This window comes from Eulemur rufifrons, chromosome 3, assembly GCF_041146395.1.
Source record: "Eulemur rufifrons isolate Redbay chromosome 3, OSU_ERuf_1, whole genome shotgun sequence".
Classification (NCBI taxonomy): Eukaryota; Metazoa; Chordata; class Mammalia; order Primates; family Lemuridae; genus Eulemur; species Eulemur rufifrons.
The window spans coordinates 88,826,187-88,842,789 of NC_090985.1; the positions used below are offsets into that span (position 1 = coordinate 88,826,187).

Below are 16,603 nucleotides of genomic sequence, written 5' to 3' on the forward strand. Positions count from 1 at the left end.
TAAAAAGCAGGATAGGTCTGTGTTTCAGGGAGGTGGCAATGGGGACGATAGACTGAAAGGTTCAAAAATCAGAGGTGTGGAGATCAGTTTTGAACCTGTCTTCGTAGTCCAGAGAAGTCTGGCTCTCTTCCTGGGCTGTGACCCTCACAAGACTTCTGAAGGATCACAGCCCAGTCTCTGCATCTCCGGCCTCTGGCACCAGCGTTTGAACACAGTAGGCCCTCAACAAAAACAAACGTGTTAATACATACGATGCGGGGGGATGGGTGGGGAATGGGGTGGAGGCAGCCCACTCTGCATGTTTTGGTCCTGCCTAAGAGATCGTCAGTACCAGAGCGCGGGCACGGTCCCAACGCTCTTCAGGGACAAGCAGGTCCCTCCTCCCGCAGAGCGCGGCTAAGGGCCGAGGAACCCAGGGGGCTTCCTTCCAACTCAGAAGTGAAATCCCCCTCCTCCAGGCCTCTAGGGGCTGGTGCTCAGGAAATGCTAACCCCTTCCCCCGCCCTCCCCCTTTTGGCCCTTCTTCCTGCCCTACAAGAGCAAGGGCGCTGTTTTCCAGAAGCTGCCGGGCCGGAGGCCCTGGTGGAGAGGGGCGGTGCGCGTGGGTGGGGGGCGGGAGGCGGGGAGAAGGGAGCCCACGAACTTTGTGACTCAGCCTCAGGGACCCGCAGTGGCATTCGTATCTGCGCCGCGGGCAGGCCAGCCTCTCTGGCCCCGGAGGACGGGGCGCCGCCGAGAGAAGCCGCCGCAGGCTGCAGAGTCGCCGACCGCGCCGCTCGCAGGGAGACCCCGAGCTGCTTACACGGCCTCGCGCGCACCGGAGGGCGGGAGACGTGACCGCGGGCATGGGCCGCTTCTCGCTGGAGCCGCTCAGCCTCCCCGGCCTGGCGCTGGCTACGGCCCTGCTGGTCCTGGCCCTGTGCCTGCGCGCCCGGCGCACCAGGTAAGCGCCCAGCCCGCCGGGCCACGCATGCGCTCTGGGCCCTGCGGGCCGCGCTCGACCCCGATGGCGAAAGGAGTCCCCTCCATGATTTCCAAGACAGAACTTGCTGCGGGGCACTGGCTTCCTTTGGGGCCGTGTGTAATAACAAAGGCTTCCTCTGCCTCTTTCCCATACATACGCATGCATATTAAAGCTTTGGGACCGAACTGGATTTGCTGCTCCAGCATAAGTTGCAATAAGCCCTAGATCTGCAGTATGCATTATGCATCACGCGTGGCTTCCGCACAGGCACATTTTTGTGCCTTCTTACTGTGACTTGATGCTTTATAGCCTAGAATTCATAGAACATTTCGGGAGGGAAATTTCCTTACATTTCATCAGTTAAAAAAGAAATGTTCAAGAACATGCCGGTGCATGGTATGAACAGTAACTCTGGGTGCCTCTCTGGGCCTCAGTTTCCCTCGCTGTACCTCATTTGGAAAAATGAAATGATAATACCTCATGAGATTTTTGTGATTACTAAATGAGTTAATATAGTGTATTTTATGCAGTTGTTCTATTATTTTTATCAGGACAAAACGAAACACACAACCGTAACAACAAAACCTAGAAGTGTGTCATTTATCTGATTTGAAACGTGGAAGTGGAAATAAAAGTTCAAATAAAATCATTAGCTTTGAATTTACTCTATTTTTCTTTTCTTTCTGGGTCTTTTTTTTCGTACTACTGTGATCTTCATGGCTTTTGAAAACCAAGTAGATAAGTTTTGTTAGTTGATAATTGCTACTTTATATATATCTATATCTATGTATCTACACACACACACACACGTATATATCAGTATATACACGTATATATGTGTGTGTGATATAGTTTGTTTCTCAATAGCTTTGAGGCAAATGAAACTTTTGTACCCATACAAAGTCTGTGGGCATTTCTAGAATGCCGATGAATACTCAAGATGGGAGTATTTGCTTTTCTTCCCATGTGAGTTTTTAGAGATCTTCTGGAATGTGCAGTCTCCCAGGTTGCCTCTTTCAATGGCTGTGCTTTTGCTTTAGAACTTAAGGTGAGGATTTAGGACACTAAAACTTCAGTTTTATGCGATTTTAAGTAGGTTCCACCTTCTCTATTCGCAATGTCAGTGAAAGCCAGTTAAGATGTGTTTCTAGGTATGTCTTTTAAGAGAGATGGTAGACAAGAAGGCTATTTGTTCTATTCCCACTTTACATGCAGGGCAGGAGCAGACAAACTGACTAGGGCATTCTGGATTGGTGAAGGTAATTGGGGTGAAAATGCGGAACTTGGGAGGACAGTCAGGAAGGCAAAAGGGCAAATTAGGCTTTCTCTTCCAGCATTCTGAGAATAGGCTGAACTTTCTTTATATCAATAAACATTATTTTACTGAGGTATTCATGCCATCAATTGACAATTTCTCATACCAGAAAGTCTCTGTTTAATGCTGCAAATTTAAAGAAATTTGTACTGTATTTCAGTGTATGCAGGATAGCTTCATTTGTCCCAGTATGGACAGTCATGTTCTTCATTGCTACTATTTCTAGTATTTACTTTAATGCTCTAGGAAAATGCTCTTTCCGATATCACCTCTAAGGGGCGAAATTATGGTTAAGAGTCCCTCATTATTTATTTATTTATTTTTTGAGACAGGGTCTCACACTGTCTCCTGGGCTAGAGTGCTGTGGGATCATCATAGTTCGCTGCAACCTCAAACTCCTGGGCTCAACCAATCCTCCTGCCTCAGCTTTCCACGTAGCTGGGACTGCAAGCATGTACCACCATGCCTAGCTAATTTTTCTATTTGTTGTAGAGATGGGGTTTTGCTCTTGCTTAGACTGGTCTTGAACTCCTGACCTCAAGCAGTTCTCCTGCCTCAGCCTCCCGAAGTGCTAAGATTATAGGCATGAGCCACCATGCCCAGCCTCTTATATATACTATTATATACACTGTGTTGCAGCTTGGATTTTCCACTTGACAATACATTTTAGACACCTTCTATGTCAATTTATAGAAATCATGATTGAAAATGATTGTATAAATATACACCACATACACACACACAAAACATCTTTGAGCTTTTATGGAAATATTTATGTAGGATGGTGGAGTTGTCAAAATGTATGTGTGCTTTACATTTTAATAGATGTTGCCAAACTACTCTAAGTCCCAATTTATGTTACTACTAATGATCTATGCAAGTGCCAATTTTTCTACATCCTGCCAATACTAGTATTATGCATCATTTTAATTTTGCCAATTTGATAAATAAAGAAAATAGGGCTTCATTTTTATCCCAATTTTTATTTATTTACTTCTGATGAAGTTTGGATGTCTTTAAAAAATAATTGGGTCTTTGTTTCTTCTGTGAGTTGTTTATTTTTCAATCGGGTTCTTTTTCTATTTAATTATTAATGACTCTTGTATAATAGGAATTTTCATACCATTTTATGCCTGCTACAATTGTTTTTAATATTGTAATTTGTATTTACTTAAGAGTTACTGGATATATGTCCTTGCTTAGAAAGGCCTTCAACTATTCAACATGATAAAATTATTCAGCACTATTTTCTACCATCATCAACTTATTTTAAAGAGATTTTACACATATATAGATTACAATTTTATTCTCTCTCCATTTTTATCTTTTGAACAATTGAGTCTAAAAAAATTTATAATATTGCATATTATAGAAATACTGGATGTTCCAAAGTAAAAATTTAAATATTACCTATAAAATTTGTGAACTTAAAAAAAACTAGGTAAAAATAAGCCCAGAGGTCATTTGTTGCCTTTAGACACATATCATCAATTCTACCTCTTTTGGCTACAGCACTTTGATTTCCTTTTGTGAAATGGTCCTTTTTCCTGTTGGATAGGATCTGATGAGACTGTCAACCACAGAAGCCTTCGCAGTGCTTCTCAAGAGAGGTGACAGTGGCTTGACCTAGGGTTGTAACTGGGGGATTGATGGGAAGTGGTTAGAATCACTATATATTTTTGACAATAGAATCAAGAGGATTTACTAATGGATTGAACATGGTGCGTGAGGGAGAGAGGAATGAACAATAAGGCTTAGGTGTTTCGAGTTTTTTTTTTTTTTTTTAATGTGATCATCAAGGTAGATGGTGTTGCTGTTTCTTGAGATAGGGAAGGTTTTGGGGAAAGGAGGAGATCGATAATTCTGTTGGGCAGTGAGGTATGTGTTTCTGGTGCTTGGGAGGGAGGGAGGAGGTCCAGGCAGAATGCGCAATTATGAAAATCACAAATGTGAAAATGACAGATAAAGCATGGGTAGATGAGATCACCTGATGAAAGAGTTCTATGGGGAAGAGGAGGGTCTAGGCCACTCTCCTTATTGAAAATGAGTCTGTCAGAGGGAGGGGAACCAGCAAAGGAGACTGAGAAGAAGGAGGAAGCAATGTGGGGGGAAGACGACTAAGTGGATGTGGTGTCCTGGGAGCTGTGTAGAGACATCTTTCAACAAGTAGGGTAGTCATCCCCGTCAGATGCTGCTGAGCAGTCTAGTGTTTTGAGGACAAAGGAATGACCATCAGAGTCTAAAAGATGCAGAACGGGTAAGAGCGATGCAGGGGGTTGGTGGGCATGAAAGCCTGTTTGAAGTGGGTTGGAATGCTATCCTACAATCTAAGATCCTATATCTGCTGATAGCTTCTAAGATTTTATATTCAGGCTACAACGCAATTGATATTTCATAGCCTTAGAGGCAATGATTCCAGTAATCTTATCTAAAAAAATTTACTCTGGTGAAATAATCATGAAGATCCTTAAAAATTTAACCATAGCAATGCTCATTAGCTTGTAATAGTGAAAAATTTGGGGGAAATAAGCTAAATTAAAATAAAATTTATGGGCTTAAAGAAATTATAGCATATCCAAATAATAGAAAAGGATGTAGCCATAAAAAGTACAATGTAGAATATATGAAGCCGTGAAAAGCCACATTCAAGATGCATTATGTGAAAAAAAAATTACAAAAAGAGATATGCTCACATGTAGCGGGTCAGTGCCCTCCAGACTGACTGCTAGGAACACAGCTGTAATTGAACAAGTGGGTTTATTGCATACTGCAATGAAGGAGAACACACTCCATTCATTCAGTAAAAGAGTGTTAGAACAGACCTGTTGCAGGATTTGGGTTTGTGTCATATGATTTTAGGGAGGGTTTAAGGAAGCCAAATTTTGCTCTGTTGGTAAGATGGTGTCAAAAAGTGGGGCTATTCTATGATTGGGTATCTTAATGAAACTCATCTATAAGGCAGGAGGAATAGATTGAGGTTAAATCTGTGATTGATCAAGAAGCAACAGACATTATTATTAGCCAGGATTGGGGAGTATTTGGTCATTTCATTATTTGGACACTGTTCATGATTTTGTCAATATTCAGACATGATTGTGGATTGATCATGTTTTTGTTGTGATCCTTCATAGTCACAGAGTGTGTTTGTTTGATGTTAATTTTTTGTGCAATTGTTTATGTCCCGTAGAAGAACACATCCTAGCTGTGAGTTTCAGGCCAGCTCCTTGATGTCAGGGGCTGCTTTGTCTTTCTCAAGCAAATTTTCTCGCCACTCACACCACAGAGTAAATGAGCTTCAGCTCTTTGCGGTATTTTTAGGGCAATCTCCTAGGGTGCTTTGGCTGCTTTATTGCTATTGATTTTCAAGTTTGCCTTTAGATTGAGGTAATCTCTCCTTATTGTTTTGTTCAGCTGATTCAGAAACGCTGATCCTGAATGTGGGGTATGGCCTTGGCCCAGAGGGTCAAACATTGGAAATTAGAAATGACAGGATTTGGCATCTTCTAGGCTTAATGCCATTCAGAGATTTGGTGATGACATGTTTGTGTGAATAGGACTTCCCACTTTACAAAATGTGTTCACATTCTTCATGTGCTTTGATTCTCACATCTACCTAGTAGCTGTCATTTCCATTTTCCAGTTAAGGAAGGTGACTCAGATAGGTTACATTGACTGATCGGTGGTCACACTGTTCATGGACTCTGTAAATCATTTCCCAAGAAGGGAATTGTCTCAGAAAATCTGAGGAATGATGTGTGTTGAGGCATCCTCTTCACGATTCAGTCTTTGAGATCTTTTTCTAGTTGAAGCCTTTCCTCATCCAGTGCAGGTTTGGTCGTGTTCTCAGATGGAGATGTGGATTTCTTCAAACATCTAGAACGGTGATTCACCACCTACACAGGCAGTGAGTCATCTTGGCTCTGGGTTACCTGAAAGTAGGGGTTTTCTCAACCTAGATATGTGGGGATGGATGATTCTTTGTAGTGGGGGCTGTCCTGTGCAGTAGAATCTTTAGCAGCATTCTGGGCCTCTACCCACTAGATGTCAGTAGCACCCCCTCATGACAATAACAAAAGTCCTCAGGTATTGTCAAATGTTCCTGGATTGGAGCAGGACAGAGAATCACCCAGTGCTGGGAACCGCTGCATTAAAGAATTGGAGGGCATGCCTATGGTATCTTCTATGTGCAAAGTCTTGCTTGTAGTTAAAAAGAAAGTCCAACTTTGACTTAGGTATGATTTCAAGACCAGATAGTAAAACACTGAGACTTTTCTCCCCTTTTCAACATATTGAATATGAACGAGTGGTTTTTTACTTATAAGGTCGAATATTCTCAAAAGTTCTCTTGATTGAGATTTAAAAAAGTAGTCATGAGCACATGAAAATTTCAAGATGTATGGTTATGAATCATTTTTTTGTTTGTACATAAATTCTTTTTTCTTAGAGCAGTTTTAGTTTTACCAAAAAATTGAGTGTGAAGTAGAAAGTTCCCCTCACTTAAGTAAGCCCTCTCTTAACTTTGTCCATAGGTTCTTGGATGGAAACTGCAACTTTAAGCAAAACACTGTGTAATGAATAGGCTAATTGGTATAAACAAGAGTTAAATTCCCATAGTATATTTCTGGCCACAAAAATATCACCAAACTTCTAAATAAAGACCAAAACACTTCTAATATTAAATATGGAAATAAATGTGAACTGTACATACATTTAAGAAAGATAGGCTGAGGTGGGAGGATTGCTTGAGGTCAGGAGTTCGAAACCAGCCTGAGCAAGAGCGAGACCCCATCTCTGCTAACTATAGGAAAAATTAGCCAGATGTGGTGGTGTGCACCTGTAGCCCTAGTTATTGGGGAAGCTGAGGCAGGAGGATGGCTTGAGCCCAGGAGTTGGAGGTTACAGTGAGCTATGATCATACTACAACACTCTAGCCCTGGCAACAGAGGGAGACTCTGTCTAAAAATAAATAAATAAATAAATAAAAATAAAAACAAGTAAGGTCATTATTTACTTTCTAGTTCAGGATTGCAGGTGGCCTGAGCCTATCCCAGCAGCTCTGGATGCAAGACCAGTTGACCATGGACAAGACACTGTTCCATCAAGGGTGCACTCACTCACACTCACTCAGATGGCCACAGTTCAGACATGCTAGTGAACCTAATGTGCACACCTTTGGGATGTGGTAGGAAACCAGAGTACCTGGAGAAAATCCACGCAGACATGGGGAGAACATGCGAACTTCACAAAGACATGAGTCCCTGCTAGGAATCGATTTTTTTTTTTCTCATCAAAGTTATAACAAAATGACATTGAACAAAAAAACGACATTATTCCAGGACCTGCTGTACTCCCTTCGCCAGCCCCTCAACACCAATTCCCCTATCATTAACTTCTTGTATTAGTGTGTTATATTTGTTATAATTGATGAGCCAATATTGATACATTATTATTAGCTAAAGTTCATAGCTTACATGAGGGTTCACTGTTTGCGTTTTATATTCTGTGTGTTTTCACAAATATATAATGAAATGTATCCATCATTATAGTATCATTCAGAATAGTTCCATGGCCTGAAAAATCCTCTGTCTTTTGCCTCTTTATCCCTCTCTCTTACCTAATTCCTGGCAACCACTGAACTTTTACCGTCTCCCTAGTTTGCCTTCTCCAGAATGGCAGCTGTTATGGAGCCTTTTCACATTGGCTTCTTTCACTCAGCAAAATGCATGTAAGCTTCCTCCATGTCTTTTCATGGCTCGATAGCTAATTTCTTTTTATCACTCAGTAATTTTGGATTATATATATGTACCACAGTTTGTTCATTGACCTATTGAAGGACATCTTGGTGGCTTCCAAGTTTTGGCAATTATGAAGAAAGCTTCTATAAACATTCATGTGCAGCTGTTTTTGTAGACTTAAGTTCTGAACTTATTTGGGTAAATACCAATGAGCAGCATTGCTGAATCATATAGTAAGGGTATGTTTAATTTTGTTAAAAGAAACTGCCAAACTGTCTTCCAAAGTGGCTGTAACATTTTGCAGTTCCACCAGCAGGGAATGAGAGTTCCTGTTTTTCTACACCCTTGCCAGCACTTAGTGTTGTCAGTGTTTTGGATTTTAGCTATACTTAGAGGTATGTAGTGATATTTTATTGTTCTTTTAATTTGCAATTCCCTGATGACACAGGATGTGTGATATCTTTTCGTATGCTTGCTTGCCCTTCATATATCTTCTTTGGTTATGTTTCTGTTTAGATCTTTTGCCCATTTTTAAAATTAAATTGTTTTCTTATTGTTGAGTTTTAAGAGTTCTTTGTATATTTTTAGATACCAGTCCTTTATCAGATACGTGTTTTGCAAATATTTTCTTCCAGTCTGTGGCTTATATTTTCGTTCTCCTAATATGTGTTTGCAGAATAGAAATTTTTAATTTTAATCAGGTCCAACTTCAATTTTTTTCTTTTATGGATAAAGCTCTTGGTGTTGTATCTAATGTGTCATTGCCACATTTTTTCACCTTTTTTTCCTTCAAGTATTTTCCTGTTTCCTGCTGACCTTCTTGTTAGCAACTGAGGTTTCGTACAACTGTTGAAAATAAATGTGATTCAGTTCAGAGTTATATTTGCATATCATTCTGATGACGGACAGCTTCATGCAGTTGCAGGAGTACCAAGCATCTCTGGGCTTGAATCCAGCTCCGTCTCTTACTCATTTTGTGATCCTGAACAAATTATTTAATCTCTTTGAACCATAATACATCAAATCCCTACCATGCCAGGTACATACTAGATGACTGAAATGTGGCAGTTGTTATACTAAGACTCTTCTTGAAGAACCAAGGCATCCAAAGAACTCTACTGTTGTTATTTAATAGCCATTAAGGCTCCAATCCACTGTTTGCTAGAGATCCCAAGTGGCAAAAGGTAAACTGAAAAATATCTCCTATCAGTGTTTCTCAACTAGTGGAAGTGCTATCGTTGTGGGATATAGTAGCAGAATGTATAAGTTATAGAATTTCAAAGAACTTATTAAGTATTTGTTCTTTTTTGCTTTTCTTCTGAGTCCTGCTGTCTCTACTTACCTGCACTATCATGCTATTCAGCATAATGAAAGTAATCTTGGGTCATAGTAAATCATTTCCACCAGCAAATGTCTTTGAGGCACTTCTGTTTGCCTATTATATTTGCAAGGGATGTTCTATGCAGTGCTTCTCAAACTAGCTGTGATGAAAGACTAGTTTTGTTTTTTGTTTTAATTTGCATCTGTCAAGGACTGATACTTTGGTAAATTTACAAAAAAAGAATTCATAAAATAAAATTTTAAAAATGATACAAACCTAAAGGTGTTTTTCTTTATTCTTAGATTTAACAGACATAAAATTGTTCTGTCAAATTGGTCTAAAAGGTTCTAAATGTTTACCCTCTGGCTTTGCATGTGTGTCTTTGTAGACTGGTGGTGAGGACACAGTTTGTGGCTTGTACTAGTCAGGACTATGCTTTTGAGTAACACTGATCTTCTGAACTGTTATCCGAGCCTCATTTCTCTGAGCAGTGGTTTTTTTTTTTTTTTTTTAATTTCAGAATATTACAGGAGTACCCACGTTTTGGTTACATAATTTGCTTTTGTACAGTTTGAGTCAAAGTTATAAGTGTGCCCTTCACCCAGTTAGTGTGCATTGTACCTGTTAGGTGTGAATTTACCCTTCCCCTCCTCCATCCTCCCACCTGCTTGATTACCTTTGAGTTGTTGAGTTTTACTTACATATGTGCACTTAAGTGTTGATTGATTAGTTCCAATTTAATATTGAGTACATGTATGTTTGTTTTTCCATTCTTGCAAAATAATGATCTCCAGTTCCATCCAGTTTGTTACAAAAGATACTAGATCATCATTTTTTTTTTATGGCCAAGTAGTGCTTCAGGGTACACATATATCACATTTTATTAATCCACTCATGTATCAATGGGCACTTGGGTTGTTTCCACATCTTTGCAATTGTGAATTGTGCTGCTATAAACATTCGAGAGAAAGTGTGTTCTTTATAAAATCTGAGCAAAGTTTCGTTTGGAAGCAGGAAGGATCTTGCTGTTTGTAATTGAGGGCATGAAGTAAAGTTTCAAATGTGGGAATGCCACGAGGAATCTGGATTCGAAAGCTTAGAGGACAGTCAGCTTGCATATTATTAGGTTTCTTGGCACCAACCAGAGGCACTTTTTTCCTTGTAGTGATGTGGGTTTCCTTCCTCCTTTCATCCCTCTTTCCCAGCACACATGTCTTCATACCCCCAAAATGCTATAATTGGTGAGAAATAAGATTAAAATGCTGTTTAGATAAATTTTAGTCAAAGTAAAAATTCAGTGATTTTTTTTGAGTTGTAAGATGTTGAGGTTATGCAGATAATGAGTTGTTTTCAAATGTTGATTTGTTGACACCACTGTATCACATAAGTCAATTATTCCTCTTTCTAATTACTTAATTACTCCTAACAAGACCCATGGTGCTCTAGACCCCTCACATTGTTACCACTGTCTAGGGAGTGAGAAGAAGCAGGCTGCCATCGTTAGTGGATGTTTTTCTTGTTTCTTCCCCTTTTCTCATAATAAAATACAGGAAAAGGATGTGGACAGCCGAGAGCAAAGGCATTTTCTACTCAAGAATATACTGAAATTAACAGGTAGATTTTTGTGTTTTTCAGGAGAGGTGACAGGGAGATCTCCAGGCACATTTGCGCTTCTTGATTAGTTGCTAATTAATTAGCCCACTGTGTGCTGGACTTCCCCTTAGACAGCCCAAAGTTTGGATTGGTCTTGCTAACATTTAAGACAGATTTCTGGCTTGCTTCATTGTTTTATTTTGTAACTTAAAAAAATGGTCCTAAGAGAATATTCTTGTTGTATAATTTTAAAAAATGAGGACTCTGAAAAACAAACCATTTGCTATTTATTTTATGCATCACGCAAAGTGACCATGTAATGGGTCGTGGGATATTCAGGACTGGTAATAAAATCAACACTGTGTATTGCTCAATTCTGTAATCACAGTATTTACTGATATTAGTAAATCATAGATTTACTGATAAATCCAGGCTATCCCTTTGAACATGTCATCTGTTTGATATAGCAGAAAATCAATTCAGAAGTTATGTTGAATCAGCATAAATCTCTTATCTCTCTCAGAATAAAATCTTGGAGTGTTCACCTAGGAATGTGGGGCACTGTCTTGGTCCATTGGGCTACTCTATCAAATACCATAGACTGGGTGGACTATAAACATCAAAAATTTATTTTTCACAGTTATGGAGGGTGGAAATTCCAAGATCAAAGTGCCAGCAGCTGTGGTGTCTGGTGAGGACCCATTCCTCATAGATGATGTCTTCTCACTGTGTCTCATGTAGTGAAGGGGAAAGAACCTCTTGGGCCTCTTTTATAAGGGTACTATCCCATTTATGAGGGCTCTGCCGTAACAACCTAATTACCTTCCAAAGGTTTTACCTTCTATTACCATCATTTTTGGGGGGTAGGTTTCAATATATGAATTTTAGGAGTATGCAAACATGCAGACCGTAGCTGGCAATATGTGTGTGTGAAGTCATCTGTGGCTCAGCCTTTCCCAGCACTGGGACCTTCTGGCAGAAGGCAGTGTGGTGTAAGGCAAAGAGCATGGCTATGAAGCTAAAGTGAACCTGGATCCAAAATTCAGCTCCACCCCAATACAATAGTGACTTTTGAGAGGATGGTATGGGAAGATGGCAACGAACAATGTTGAGGCCCTACTAGGTGCCAAGTTCTGTGCTTAGATATTTTGCATATATTGTCTCATTTTATACTTACTCCTGTTCAAGAGATAACTTATTATTGAGGTATTTCCAAAAGAAGAGACTAAAATAATAAGAGAGTAATTAATTGGCCTAAGGTGCAGTGTTACTCAGGGGTAGAACTAGGTTTTTGGTTCTAGATCCATTAGAACCATGGTAGACAGAATAAAGCTCCCTCAACCCCAGAGATATCCACATCTGAATCTCCGGAACCTGTGAATATGTTAGGTTACATGGCAAAGGGGAAATAAGGTTACAGAAGGAATGAAGGTTGCTAGTTAGCTAGCCTTAAAATAGGGGACCATCTTGGATTATTTGGGTGAGTTCAGTGGAGTCAAAAGGGTCATTATAACTGGAAGCAGGGGACAGAAAAGGAGGTCAGAGTGATGTGATGTGAGAAAGACTTGACTTTTGCTGGCTTTGAAGATGGATGGAGGAGGAAGGAGTCCCTGAGTCAAAGAATGAAGGCAGCCTCTGGAAGCTGGAAATGCCAAGGAAACATATTCTCCTCTGGAGCCCCCTGAAAGGAACATAGCCAAACCTGCCCTGCCAGCACCAGGATTTTAGCCCAGTGAGACCCATTTGGTCTTTTGGCCCACAGAACCATGTGTTACTATCTGTGTTATTTAAGCCACTAAATTTGTGGTGATCTGTCACAGCCTTCATAGAAAACTGGCATAATAGCTGTATCTCCCATGTTCTTTACATTATACCACAGAGCCGCTTGCAGGAAGGTTCAGAGGGTGAGGAAGATTGGGAGATTGGGCCTCGGCTGACTTTGCTGGTTGCTCTTGAGAGGCAGGATGGAAAGTGAACATTCCAAATTGTGCCTTCGTCACTGTGCTAACACATAGCAGTTTGAGAATTTGGGGTCCAAGTTTAGGACCACAGGTTATCATGGGCTATTTATCAATGTCTCTCTTCCTTATCCATTAATTCACAAGTAAGTTTTGAATGTTCGTTGTGTATCTAGCAACTCCACGACTTTTTGAAATGTTTTTGAAAATAAGCTGTAGGTTGTGGGTATTGAGACCCAGATGTGCTTTGTTCTGGAGATTTCTCCGGGCACAGACATGGTACACACCTGCTGGTGGCTGCCTGCAGCCTGCGGGAGAAAGCTGGGCATGACCTTGAGGGTTTGAAAGGATCTAAGAAAATGGGAGCTGTACTTCACCGATTTCCCAAAAATAATAGATCAGAGGGAGCATCAGCTGTAGAGGAAAGATTAACAGCTTCTTGCAGGAGAATGTTTTTGTGCTTTATACAAAGTAAAATTGCATTGAAACTACTCCAGGTTACTGTTCTGTGAAAGGCAAAGGACAAAATTATAGAAAGCTACTTTGCTGAATAAGAGAAGATGACATCTATTATATCATGCATTTTTATAGATGAATTGCTCATTTTTATGGGTTTGGCAGTTTTTTCAACATAGAAGTATTTTGGATGGTATCTTTTTTTTTTTTTTTCCTATAGGAAAGTGGAAAGGATTAATTAAGTTTATAATTGCTTAATATAAAAATTAATAGAAATTTTAACAAAAGTGCAGCCATAACAGAATTTAAATTCATTGTCATTTCTCCTCATAACTTCATCCTAAATAGTTGATATTAATGAAGAAGAAACTTTAGAAGCTTTACTGTAGTTCTAGCCCCTAGTGTAATATCTGGCAATGAGTAGGTAGGTTCTCTGTGAATATTTGTTAGAAGAATGAAGGATGAATGAATGAATAAATGAATGGTTTGGTGTAGTCATTGTTATCTTTTACCAATATGAATATTTCAGAGTTCTATTATATATTGATATCAAAACATACAAACTGCATACAAAAAAGACTTCTAATGTCATACCTACCATGTTTTCTGCTGCTTAAATTAAAAACTGAAGATTTCATAAGAAACTGCTTACCTGCCATGAATGTTTATAAATGGATAACATATTGGTGCAATGATTATTCTTTAGTATAGACCTAATGGAAAAACACAGTAACTGGAGTGTAGTAAACTCCTGAAATCCATGCTTCCGGAAATTCAGTGTTCAAAAATATGTATTATTAACTTTCATGTTTAGGTACTAGATGTATATAACTGTGCTTAAGATTCTACTCCCTGGTATATGTGGACAGTGTGCTTTATTTAACAAATCAAAATCCCTTTGTGAAAGGGCTGAGCCTGTTTTTAGTAATCATAGAGAATCATATATGTATTTGGTCCTCAGTACACTTAAAACAAATAGTGGTAGGATGAGTCCTTATAAACCATCAACAAAACCATATTTTCTGTTTGAAAAATCAAAATTGTCCTGGTGAAAGCAATGCTTTGTATTAGTTGTACCTTAGAACTATGAACACCCAAATCATTTTATCTCAGGAAGAGAAGTGGCTTACTGTTGGGTCACATCCGGTGAGAACTTAGTGACATGGTATTGTATTTCAGTATTGTCCTTTTGGGCTAGGATGTGAACGAATTAACTTCTTTGGATGATAGCTATCACTTTAGGGTTAGGTACTCCAATATTGTTGACTCCTTTCTGTATTTTTGTATATTGAGTATAGAGTACTATAGAATTGATTTTGACTTACAATAATGACAGTCAACACTTTTGAGAATTTCCTATGTGCCTACTAGACATAGAGGCAAGTGCTTTGTATTCATTATTATATTGAATTTTATTGAATCCTTTCATAACTTTCCTCACTTAAATATCATTTAAGGTGGCCAGTTAGCTAGTTGGTTAGAGCGTGGTGCTAATAAATATCATTTAAATAATGCTCCCCATGTCATATGGCTAGAATTTAGTTCAGTTAGGGATCAAACCTACAATGTTTGATTTCAAGCTCATACTCTTAACACTTTTCTTATTCTTTTTTAACTTTTCTTACAGCAACGTTCTGACATTAGCACTTCCCCTTTACTAAAAATGAAAGTATTAAGATCTAATACATTTAGATCTAAGCATTTCTAGAAGAAATTTAACTAAGATTTGAATACATTCACTTGGACTTTAAAGAATATATTAAGTCTAAGAATAAAGCAGGCAAAAATTGTCTGTCTCTCTCTCTCACACTAGACTGTGTGAAAGCTATACTCGCTTGTCAACTTGGGAAAATACTTTTTTTCCCCCTTATCCCATTTACTGGCTACTGCGCCCACTCACTTCCTGGCTAAGCAGAGGATTTGGGGTTCACCGTGGGCCCAGACTGTCTGATGTCAGATGCAATGGAAAGCAGGAGAGACGATGCAGGAACCTGCCTCGTGACACAAGGGTAGTGGCCAGGTTGAGAGTCACACCTTAATCTTTCTAAAAACTTGTAAAACTTGATTCAAGATCACTGTGTTCAAAAGCTGGTTTCGGAAAAACCGTGTTGAAGGAACCTGAAATCAAAGGGGAAAGATACTTTCACTCTCTGGGAATTAATTAAAGACGGTTTAGTATGTTTCTCATCTTAACAATTGTTCCTAAATGGATTATGCAAGCTGTTGCATGTGTCACCACTGCAGTTACGATTGCACTTAGCAAAGCAGCATTAAATATTGAATGAGCAAGTGTTACAGACAGTTCAAATATTACTTGCTGTAGCAAAGCGTAGTGGTTCCTGATATATCTCTTGAATGCTTTCAGGTCTAGAGTGAACTTTTAATCTTGCTTTGGATTTTGAATGACCTTTTTCAATGACATGGGCAAAGAATCTCAGCGCTGTATACAGAATGTGTAACTTTGTTTTCGTATTTCTCTGCAGTCATACATACAGCTTCTTTCACTATACATGCAGTGTATGTGCATGTATGTGTATGTGTATGTATATATACATATACATATGTACACACATATGTATAAATATATGTGTGTATATATTTTAAACTAGTTCTACCCTTTTTGCTTCTCAGTGTGTTGTACCATATGGTGTATAGCATCATGCCAAAAGATAAAAATATTTCTAGAACATATGAAATCACCAGTTAACTGAAGAAGGGTAAAGACTTTTGACCGAAGCATTTGCGATACTGGTGTATTTGCAGGCAATAGTGCATGGCATAATATCCACAATTTAAAAAAGAGGACATATTTTAAAGTCAAAATGACTCTTCCTTTTTAAGAGAAAGAATCCAAAAATAAAGTCTTTGAAAATTTTATTTTTCTATAGAAATTTATTCAAAACAGTGTTTTCTTTCTATATTGAAATTCTCCATATCCACTTATGGAACTTGCCCCTCTTATTTTAATCTCTAGAATTACCGTACAGTTTGGCTCTGTAAGTTTTCAAAAGAAGAGACCTTGGAGATGAAACCTGCTGCAGGGGGATGGAGTCTTTGGGTCATAGGTAACATGGCCACCCCACAGTTTTTCTAACTTATTCCATGGGTGGGACATTATTTAATCAATAAAGAGAGCTGTAGAAGATCAGATTCTACAACATTCTTAGGGGCTGTGGAATAAAGTTGTAATACCAATGTGATTCGGGCTGTTTCTTCCTCATCAATAAGTAGTCATAATAAAGGGTTTGCAAGTGTCCCATG

General features: G+C 39.1%; 1 protein-coding gene across 1 annotated transcript in view; it reads left to right on the forward strand.

Moving 5' to 3' along the window:
- Window positions 1-777: 777 nt before the first annotated feature.
- CYP7B1 (cytochrome P450 family 7 subfamily B member 1) overlaps window positions 778-16,603 on the forward strand; it is a 184,802-nt gene continuing 168,976 nt past the window's right edge. The window contains exon 1 of the mRNA XM_069466451.1: window positions 778-943. Within this exon, the coding sequence (XP_069322552.1) occupies window positions 846-943 (98 nt within the window). The 5' untranslated portion in view covers window positions 778-845. The remainder of the gene's footprint in view (window positions 944-16,603) is intronic.